Source organism: Gavialis gangeticus, unplaced genomic scaffold, assembly GCF_001723915.1.
Source record: "Gavialis gangeticus isolate Ggan-Ray unplaced genomic scaffold, GavGan_comp1, whole genome shotgun sequence".
NCBI lineage: Eukaryota > Metazoa > Chordata > Crocodylia > Gavialidae > Gavialis > Gavialis gangeticus.
In genome coordinates, this window is record NW_017729031.1 from 93,627,122 (window position 1) to 93,638,357 (window position 11,236).

The following is an 11,236-nucleotide window of genomic DNA, read 5'->3' on the forward strand; positions in this document are numbered from 1 at the left end:
TAATCATGAAATCAGAGTTGCAGGACATGTTCAAGCAAATGTTGTCTTCTTCACTGACTGCGTAACCCTCTGGGCTCTTCTCTAGTTTTTAGACTAGCTGTCTGCATCAGTCTATGGTATGTATCAGAACCACATTATCGAGGTGTTATCTGATCCTAATAGGAACTACCCTTGAGAATTCTTAGGGCAGTGGCTGTCTTCTCATTTGTGCATTAAAATGTTCTAATGCAACTCCCACCACAGGCAATGGAAAGCCCTTTAATAGACGTTTTAAAAGAGGCTCCTACTTAGCTCAGTGGGCGGTCACTGGACCGTGACCAAACTCCATGATCCCCAGTTAGGGCTTCTATGTACTTCCAGTGGATAAATCAAAGGATAAGTAAAAAAAAATAACATACTGTGTCTTCCTTTAAAAATAATCTCAGTCTAGAAAAAGGAAAGAAGAATACATGTAGGTGGGAGTTAATAGCTGGGCCTCTCAACATAGGACATGGTCAGAAAGAGGGACTTTATGTATCACATATACTGACACAATTTATTTTCTGTTGTCCAGAGATTAACACACCATCCCAGATGCAAGTAACTGATGTTCAGGATAACAGTATCAGTGTCAGATGGCTGCCTTCATCTTCTCCAGTCACAGGTTATCGAGTGACAACTGTTCCCAAGGATGGCCATGGTCCCACAAAAACTAAAACTGTCCCTGCAGGTAAGATCATGTGACCTGGAAGCAAAGAATGTGACACTGTAGTACATGTGAAGAGCGAAAACCAACCTTAAGAGTTAGCAGGTTAGTTATACAAACCAAGTCTTGCCCTAACTTGCATCCCCATGCAGTCCCTCTCCCTTCAAGAGCATCTCACAACATGGAAGCCAGTGTAAATTTAGCCCCCAAACTTCATGTTTTAATGGTGCAACAAAGAGAACAACATTGATGCAGACCCCCTCTGAGAGGGTCTCTGGATCTTTAGAAAATTCCTCCCAATTTTATAGCGTCCCCTAAGGATTAACTTGAGAGCATGAGGTAGACTCCTCTCTACTGGCTGACAGTGACCAGCCTACAGCCTTTTCTGGAGACTGTCTTGAACATTTCAGTGTGCTTTATATATATACGCTAAGCCTAGCTCACAAGGATATTTGCTGTTGTTATTAGGTTAATGTTCAATCCCATTTCAGAAAATCAAATGTTTCAGTTCTGTCTGTGCAAAGAGCAAGGTCAGGAAGCCAGAGAAGACTGGAAATCTACAGAAAACCCTGTGCCAGCCCTAAAGATTCCTAATCAAACCAAAGAGCTTACTTTGGTCAGCCCCTTCCAGCAAGGGTAGGAGATTCATCATGTAATGGCTAATGATTGCTCTCTATCCTCTCCAGTGGAACTGACATAGGGCAGTGTTAGCTAATCCGTGGACACTGGAGTACAGGGTGGAGCACACCGGTTTTACAGTGAAACCTTTTTAGAGTGGCTCCTCTTTGCTAACCTTCCCCATAACTTTTGCCAAGACATTCATTGACTTCACAGTCTCTTTCCTGAGAGCAGGAAGAAACAAACTGCATAACCACATTTACCTCCACTCAGCCACGGGTTTCATTCTGGCATCACTCCCCTCTGTAGCACTTGGCAGAAGAGGCACATATTCCTGTTCCAAATTAAAGCTGGTGTTATTGTTTAATTGCAGATCAAACTGAAGTTACTGTTGAGGGCCTGCAGCCCACAGTCGAGTATGTGATTAATGTCTATGCTCAGAATCAAAATGGAGAAAGCGAACCTCTGTCTGAGACAACTGTTACCAGTACGTATTTAACTTCACAGCAAGCAAAAAAACAAAACAAAAAAACTCAAAATAACTCTGATGTCTGAATCTGTCAAACACTGCTGGAACCCAGGAGAAAACGACTAACAGCTGTATAGACTCCAGAGGAATAAACACGAGTCCTGATTATTGAGAAATACCGGGCAAAATGCAATTCCCAAAGGCTGCCACAATGCATTTCCCCCAAATGCTGCGCTTTAGTTTCTTCCGCTAAAAATGGCCTAAGCAAATTTTTTTTTTCCCTTTGCCTTTAGCCAATCTAGGAAAATTGTCCTGCATAGACCTGATTTCTAGAGCTGGATGGCAAAGGTGGTTTTACCCTGTACTGTGTAAGGGCTAGATGTTGATATAGCACACTTTCCTATGCATGGGAGTAAGAAATTAACTTTATACACTTCTCTGACTTACCCATACCTTGTGACAAGGCATATAAGAATAAATGGGGTGTACGCTCGCTTTGTGGGCAAGGAATAGGCTGAGTCTTGACTTCCACTCACTACTCTTCTGTGGGTATAGGGCAGCAGTAAGGTATTATCTCATTGAGAAAAAGCAGGGGTATTCCAGAGGGGTATCTAATACACAGGGCTACCTAGGGTAGTGCAACTTATATACTCTTCCTTGCTCTGGCTTGTGTTTAAAGTGACAGTAAAACAGAGCATGAGTTTTCTTGAAAAGCTGTATCAAATATTAAGACAAAACTTTCCTATTAAAAAAACCACCTTTGCTAGCGATAAAGCACAGAAAATGCAAGTGCATAGGACTAACCTTACATGGCAAATAAAATGACACTGGGAATCTTCACGAAAATCTAGATCTGATGTAAAGATAGAGATTTAAGGGCCAGATCCTCAGCAGGCATAAATGAGTATAGCTTCACACAAGTCAAGCTAGACTTCAGCAGAGCTGTGCTTCTGTTTACCCTAGCTTGGGATTTGGTGCTATGATCTGGTTGCATCAGATGAAGACAATGAGTGGAACTAATTTGCGGGTGTTTGTGATCTGATTGCGTATATGAGCATCCTCTGCACGCTCATTTCACATTGAAAGGTTTTTATTGATTTAGAATTTAATTTGCATAGCAATTTACTTTCTTTACAAATAATTTAATTGGATGCCAATTTACAAAGGAAAATGGTGGATCCTATGTTTGTCAGCCTTGCACTTTGTACAGCCATTTACACCAATAAAATCTAAGAACAACATGAAGCCTCCAAATCAGAAGGGTAGGCTTACTTGTCATTAACATTATGACACGTTTAAATAGTTCTGGCTCTGGTGAGGGGTCTTAAAAAGGGTATAAATGATGTTTCGGTTAATCCTAAGGCCCCCTTGGTGCCACCAGAATGGCATAAAGAGGCCTTGGTATAAACAAGAATCGGATGTATGGAGTGAGGTCCTGGTCACACTGAAGTCAATGGGGAAACTTGTTTTCTTCAGCAGGGCTGTGAGTTCATTTCTAGTGATTAACCTTTACTTCAAACTCATTTTGCACAGATATGGATATATGTACAAAGTGCAAGGCACTGTAGGACTGGACACTTATCCTAGCAAAACTGGAGACTGCTTTGCATGTATTAGAAATGCTTTTTTCCTCCCACTGCCTGCTTTTTATCACATAACCTCTTACCATTAATTTGCCTAACAGACATTGATCGCCCTAAAGGACTGACATTCACTGAGGTGGATGTTGATTCCATCAAAATTGCTTGGGAAAGCCCACAAGGGCAAGTCACCAGTTACAGGGTGACCTACTCAAGCCCTGAGGATGGAATCCATGAGCTATTGCCTGCCCCAGATGGTGAAGACGACACTGCTGAGCTGCATGGCCTCAGGCCTGGTTCTGAGTACACTGTCAGTATCGTTGCCTTACATGATGACAAGGAGAGCCAGCCCCTGACTGGAACCCAGTCCACAGGTATATTTTTAACTACACCACCCAGCTGGCCATGGCAGCAGTGACTCCTGCCCTGTTGGGTAAACTATGCTTCCATGTGCAACTGATGCTCGTTGATGGGAAAACCTCTGCAGAAGCCAAGGGGAGATGTTTTCTGTTAAGAGTTGGCTTGGTTTTGTTGGAACACTGAAAGATATTTTAAGATTACTAGGTATAAATGAGTAAATCACTGGAAAGCCTGGATTCAAAAGAGATCAGCAGCTGAGAAAGCGGGACTGAAGACCAGATTGCAGATTCTTCAGAGAAGCAGGTGTCTTGATAGTTGCCGTTACCTTTTAGTTCCTTGTCTACAGATCTTTGGGGTAGTCAGGGCAGTCTGGTCATCAAGCCATATTAGGACAGCTTAATTTGAGTTGTGAGGAACAGCTCTGAAGAATGTATTCTGTTATTTCTGAACAACCTCATGCTCTAGTTATGTGCTTGCAGCAGATGGTAGGATCAGGAACATATGTCATAAAGGACAAGAGAAATGTTCAGATTCTAAGTCAGAACAACTTTAAATCCCTTGGTGCTGCTGGAGCTGAGGGGAAAAGAAATGGCATGGAAGCCAGGACTTGGCCTCTGTTTCAGAAATAAGGGTCACTTAGCCCTTTTAAATCCAAGATGCATCCAGATTCCTTTTTGATGCTGCTCCAGAAGAAAAAGAGTGCCAGTCAGGCTGTCATTTACACCTGTCTCACAACAAGATATGGGAGGGCATGCTCTGTTTGAAAGAGCATTCTCTAGTACAAAAGTCAGATCCAGCTCAGTACAGAAGAAAATAGTTAAGTCCTTACTTCATCAGCACAACAGGAAAAATAAAATTGTTACAGTATCAAAGGCCTGACATGGAGTCTGAGTAATGCTCCTTCAAGACAGGTTTACATTCTCCTGGGTTTTGAACATCACAAGTTATCTTGTTTGCTGTCTAACAGCTACTGCTGTGCTTCTTTGACTACAAGCAGTTTGATTTGATATCCTCCTTCAAGGGAGTGTGCCATCCTCCTACAGACATGTTTAGGTATGGAGCCAGATCCTACTAGGTCTGTTGATTTAAAACGTCCTCAATTAACAAATATCCTTTCCTTTGAAATGAGAGAAATGGACAGAAATTGCAATCCCTTCCTGTATTGATTTGTGATTTAGAAATCTTCCTCCTAAATAATTCATGTCATAGTCCACACAACTGCTTGGATACTTTTTTAAATGGCTTTTTGAACAAGGACTAGACAATGAAACTATCACATGAGATTTGTCTTCTTCCAGCAAGTTGAAATTCATAGCAGTTTCCAATGTTAACTCCTTTGTCCTAAGTAGAGATCTACCTAAATCATGCCGGAAGTGTGCTGCACAGCAGGTCCTTTAAAATTACTCTTTTTTCACATGCTCCCACCCCTACTGCTGCCGATTGACCAAAGAACACTGGCGGCCTCACTGCTCACTCCTGATTGGCCAGGAAGCAAAAATCATGGTTTTAAATATACCGTGGTTTTTGCTTCCCACCACTGATTGGCTGAGGGGCCTCAGCGGTCCCGCTGCTTGCTGCTAATCAGCTGGGAGGTAAAAATCAGTGCATATTTAAAACTACAGTTTTTGCCTCGTGGCCAATCAGAAGCAAGCAGCAGGGCCACTATGGTCCCTTGGGCAGTCAGGAACAGGGGAGGCACGCAGCTAAAAAAAGCAAAATTAAAGGAGCCGGTGCACAGCGTACTTCTGTCGCAGTTTACGTAGATCCTTATTCATAAGGAGTTTCCATTAACTTGCAACTGAAAAGTTGACACAAATTCCAAGAGTGCAGGGCAGACCATGGATAATGTTTCACAGATTGATGCTATAGTATATACAGTATTATAATGTATTGTAAGTACTGGAATGATTTAAAGGCTACAAAACTGCTCAGATGGGATACCTTTTCATTTTACAGGAATATACCTATCTCCTCATTTCCAAAGAGAAACACTACCACGGCATCTGAGTCTTATCTTGGCACTATGTACTTTGGACCTGGGTTCTATATTAGATCCCATAGCTACCCAAAATATATCAGTATCTGCAACCCTCATTTCTTATTTTGTATCTGAAACTATTTAATTCTTATGATCGATAGTGCTGTCTTGACTGCAGCCAAGTCCTTCTAAACTAATTTTCCCAATTTCCGCAGCAATTCCTTCTCCAACAAACCTGAACTTTGCCCAGGTGACTCCAACCAGCCTGATGGTTACCTGGAATGCACCTAATGTTCGTCTCACCGGCTACAGAGTCCGAGTGAATCCCAAGGAAAAAACGGGGCCGATGAAAGAAATCAACCTCTCCCCAGACAGCACAGCTGCTGTTGTGTCAGGATTAATGGTAACTCCCTTGATTCTAATATTGCTGGGCATGACGCGGGAAGAAATGTTGGACATGTCAAGCAATTTAAGATATTCTGGGCCAGAACTTCAGCTGGGATGGATCAACATGACTCCTGAGTGTCCAGCCCATCATTTGAAATCTAGCTAGTTGTCAGACATTGTCACTTGTATCACAGTAGTTAAAAGAACAATAGATTTGTCTGCTAAGCTCCTTCAAATTAAGACCAGATTTCATTTTTGGAGGCTGTGTTCTTAGTCAAGCACAAGTTATTAGACTCCCTACAATAATAATTGATTGAAGTTCTAGGGCCTTTGCTATGCAGGCAGTTAGAGTAGATAATCTGATGGCCCCTTCTGGTTTTCAAGTCTATGAATCATTCTTCTGCATAATTTGAAAAAAAATTATTAAATAACAAAAAATTCTAACCTAGCTGGGCCAAAGTCTAGATGGCATAAACTAGATTAGCTCCAAAGAAGTAAAAAACTAAAATAAAAAATATGTTTTAATTAAACTTAGATCTGTTATTTCCATCATTTTTCTTCTCAAAGCAGAGCAGTCTTTTGGTAATAAATCATGTCCAACAGCACTACTAAATCACTGACCTAATCCTATCTTCTCATGGGTAGTAAGCACCAAAAGTCCAGGGAAGCATTCCTTTTCCCAGTATTTCAGAATGATGCACAAACTTCCACCGTCATTTTTTATTTCTTCTTCTTCCATGATTATGCTTTAGTAAGTCATATATGTCACTGCTGTAAGTGCTTTTTAGTCATGTGTTTGGCCATTAGGTTACCATCATTATGCTCGAGAACAGGATTATCCAATTGCTGCCTGGCGGGCCTGTGGCTTGCCATGGTGCAGCCCGACGCTTAGAAATTGGGCAGCCCTGCTCCAAAATATACTTAACATTGTTGCTGTGATTCATGAAAGATCTTGTGTTCTAGCAGCAGAATACGTCACTGTTGTACTACCCACTTTCCCACTTTTTTTTGTTTGAAGTGCAATTCAAATAATTTTTAAGAATGATTATGAACTTACTTGCTTTTTAATTTTTAAAAATTATTTTAATTGTTTTAATTAAATACATTTTTGGAATTTGAATATGTTAAAATACAATTTTGGCTTTCAAACAGTTGCTAATAATAGTTTCAACCTCATCCCTGTTTGCCAGTATTGTAAGTAGGGGTGGGCACAAGTCCCAGGCACTAATTCAAAAGGGCACAAAAATGGCAACTGCACACCATCACAGCAGCAGCCCATATTTGGAGAGCCTGCACTGCCACTATGGCATCCCACTCTGCTATGACAGGCAGTGAGGAGGTAGGTGCTCAGAGCGCTTTTTTTTTTTTTTTTTGCCTTCTTTCCTCCCTGCAGCCCCAGGTGCCAAAGTACTTAGTTATGCCTCTACTGTTTGCTTTTAAAAAGGGCCTGATTTTCCTCCAGATCATATCTCTAGATTAGCATTGTGGACTTTGACTGCATTATATTGCTTTAACTAAGGCAAAGACTCAGACTCTTTTTTTCCATTCAGCTGGGAATAAATTTTAACCATCCTAGTGATCTTTCAATTTTTAAGTTTCATGTTTAAATTGTTAAATTGCTGCTTAGATCCTATATGGCTTTCCTAACTACTTATAAATTCATGCACGTTTCCTAATGTCCCAATTCTGGTTCCCTTTCTGACGCTTACATGTTCCATGTAGTTCTCTTAGCATAGTATAGCTTTGTTTTTTCTAGGTGGCAACCAAATATGAAGTCAGTGTGTATGCTCTGAAGGACTCTCTAACCAGTCGACCAGCCCAGGGTGTCGTCACTACCCTTGAGAGTAAGTGCCATACAAATACTAATATGTTCTGTGTATGGAGTGTGGATCATCTGACAGAAGTCAGCAAGTTATGCCTTGAGCAAAGACCTAATAGAAACAATTGAGTGAGGGTGTCAGGATCTGGCCATTTCAAAATGTGGATATAAGTTGCTCTGAGGGGAATTCATCATTATTTTCTTTTCAAACCAACTACTCCAAACCATTGCTTATGCCTATTATACTGACATTAGATTTTGGTCCTTTTGTGCAGATGTCAGCCCTCCCCGGAGGGCACGTGTAGGTGATGTTACTGAGACAACCATCACAATCAACTGGCGCACCAAGACAGAGACCATCACTGGTTTCCAGGTTGATGTCATCCCAGCAAGCGGCCAGAACCCTATTCAAAGGACTATTAAGCCTGATCTTAGAGTGTACACCATTACTGGTAAGTGAGCTTCATCATCAGACAGCCTCCTCTACATTGCAGGCTTCTGAGTAGTAAGGAAAAGATGGCAAAAGACTTTAGATGGAATTCAGGTGCACTTGAGAACTATTATTAAAATTTAAATCCTACCACATGCTGTGAGAGCAGAGCTCCCATTAAAGATGAAGATGTTTCACAGAATGAGACTTGCAGAACCAGGCCCTGATTCAGTGGGACTCGCAGAGATATCGTAGTTAATTGTTCTGGGCACTTCTATTTTCAGACAAGTAAGTGTTTTCTGGATCTGTTACAGGGAAGTGCACTTGTTGAAACTGGCAGTAGGGCTGTGCGAAGTTTCGGTTCATGATTTGATTTGGCCCGATTTGGAGGCTGAATCTCCGAATCTGAATCAAATCACTAGAAGCCTAAAACTTTCCAAAATGATTTGGAGCCTCCAAATCCATTCAGAAAAGATTTGGAAGAGATTTGGAGATTCAGAAGGCAGTCTTTCAGAGGAAACAAACTTAGAAGAGAGAGGGGGAGCAGGAGAAGGAGGAGGAGTAGGGGGCGGGAAAGGACTGACATCTTTAGCTGGCCAGTGAGTATGATTTGTCCCTGACTGCCCTTCCAATCACAGTGTCTTGGGGAGGGACATAGAAACAGCATAAAAGCCTCTGTCTGCAAGCATTTTCTGTCCCAGACTCCCCCTGCACCTATCTCCTTGATAGCTGGCAGGCTTCATGGCTGCAGCAGGGCCTAGCAGGCCTGCAGTTTTCATGCCCCTATACACACACAGTGTCACCCATGTCTTGAGCTTTGCTTGTCAGCAGCTTGAGGTACAGTTTCCCAGAAGCCCCGCACCTATCTCCTTGAAACTTGGCAGGCTTCGTTGACTCAGCAGGGGCTAGCTTGCCTGCAGTTTTCACCCCACTGTGACTTAACACATACACGACATGAGTTTTGCTTTCTAGACTTTGAGGTGCAGTTTCCTGGAAACCCCTGCACCTACCTCCTTGAAACAGGGCAGACTTCATGCACATAACAGGGACTACCGTCCCTACAAGTCTCATCCAAATCAGCCAAAAAATGACAAAGTTATAGATATTTTATTGATTCTCCATTATACTCTATGGCCAAATCTCTCCGAATCAGTGCCAAATCTTCCAAAGGCATTTTGGCTGAATTGATTCAGAAAAGTGATCCAAATCTCTGAATCAAGTCACTGGCCTCCGGATCAGCTGAATCCAAATCAAATAGTTCTCTATTCACACAGGCCTAACTGGCAGTACTCTCTTATCACATCCTGCAAGTGACTGACATTGGTTCACACCATGATCGTAGATCTCTTAGCAAGTCCAGAAATCGAACTGCCTGATCTTTGCAGGAGAAAGACTTCTAGATCATCTCCATTTAGTACCTTCCAAAAGCTGAGCTGACCTCTATGAACTGTTGTTTAACTACCCATTTGCTCCTATTCCCTGCTTTGTCTTAGCATTCAGGTTTCCTGCAGCTTGAACTGATGTATTGCTTCATTTTAAATTACTTCACTTCTAATCTGATAATTGCTAGTGAATGGGACAGATTTAATCATTTTCTTATGCACTAGAGGATCATAGTTCTGTGGCTTATGTCTGAAGTTAGGGACAATCAGTGAAAAAGGTTAAAGATCAAATCATTATGTTTATCTCTTTGTTGAAGGCAGCTTTAACTTAGGATTTAAGTGTCATTTGAAAATAACTTAGTGTCAATTTAACTGAGTTCAGTGAGAGAGCCCCTACTGCCTTCAGTGGGAGCACATTCAAGTCAACTGGTTGTTTTAGAAATATCTCACTGCTCTTTTTTTAATTCTCCAGCAAACACAGCTAGTACCAACTTTGAAAGTGCTATTTTTCCAGACAGTTGAATTATCTGGCTGTAGCAATGATCAGATTATCTTGCAGACTCTTTCTGCAAAAATTTAAATCAGAGCAGGCTAAAATTTGTATTTTTTTCTACTCTAATTTTAGGCTTGCAACCAGGCACTGACTACAAGATCCATCTTTACGCACTGAATGACAATGCCCGCAGTTCCCCAGTTGTGATGGATGCTTCTACAGGTAAGAGCATTTTCTTTCTCTCTTGCATGCATACATATATACTAATGGAAATTATTTATACACAATGACTGGAAATTTATACTGTCCTTGCATTTGAGCATATAATCATTTATTGCATTTTACAACCTTATTTTTTCCTCTTTGAACATGGAATGGATTAGTGACAAAGGATAAATTCATCCCCCCATGGGAAGGAGATGTGCAGTCACGTACTTTTTCCAACATTCATTACATTGATTTTGATTGCTTATAGATGTTGATGCTCCTTCAAACCTGCGATTCCTCACAACCACAAGCAACTCCCTGCTGGTTACCTGGCAGCCTCCCAGGGCCAAGATTACAGGCTATATCATCAAGTACAGTAAACCTGGAGCACAGCCTAAAGAGTTGCTTCCCCGACCACACCCAGGCACCACAGAGGCCACTATAATTGGTATGTCTTTGCTTCATTTGGGAGCTCATCTTGCTAATGTCCTCTGCATTGAACAGAGGATTCTGCTTAAGGGCTAGAACATGGCTGTCCTCACACAATTATATAGCACAATCATATGTACTACTTGCATCATGAGATCATAGTTTTTAGGATGGGGGAGCAGACTCATAGGACTGGAAGAGATCTCAAGGGTCATCTAGTTTAACCCTATACACAGACTCAGGAGAGCAGACTTAATGGAGACACAACAGAAATGCATAGATTAAACTCAGCAGATCTTATATTCCCTCTCCTGTACAGCTGAGTAGGGACTGCATGCACTGTGCTAGCCAGCACATCAAAGGAGACATAGATTATGCAGTCCTTCTTGCCAGCCAAAA

The 11,236-nt window shown here is 41.6% G+C and overlaps 1 protein-coding gene across 7 annotated transcripts in view; it reads left to right on the plus strand.

Annotated features, from left to right (window-relative positions):
- Positions 1 to 11,236, plus strand: part of FN1 (fibronectin 1) — a 96,126-nt gene that overhangs the window by 59,944 nt on the left and 24,946 nt on the right. For 4 of the 7 annotated variants that reach the window (XM_019523387.1, XM_019523384.1, XM_019523385.1 and 1 more), the window contains 8 exons: positions 554 to 709; positions 1,677 to 1,790; positions 3,457 to 3,726; positions 5,906 to 6,093; positions 7,834 to 7,921; positions 8,172 to 8,348; positions 10,334 to 10,423; positions 10,677 to 10,856. In XM_019523387.1, coding sequence (XP_019378932.1) covers positions 554 to 709; positions 1,677 to 1,790; positions 3,457 to 3,726; positions 5,906 to 6,093; positions 7,834 to 7,921; positions 8,172 to 8,348; positions 10,334 to 10,423; positions 10,677 to 10,856 — 1,263 coding nt within the window. The remainder of the gene's footprint in view (positions 1 to 553; positions 710 to 1,676; positions 1,791 to 3,456; positions 3,727 to 5,905; positions 6,094 to 7,833; positions 7,922 to 8,171; positions 8,349 to 10,333; positions 10,424 to 10,676; positions 10,857 to 11,236) is intronic. The other 3 variants (XM_019523388.1, XM_019523389.1, XM_019523391.1) reach the window with 1 other exon arrangement.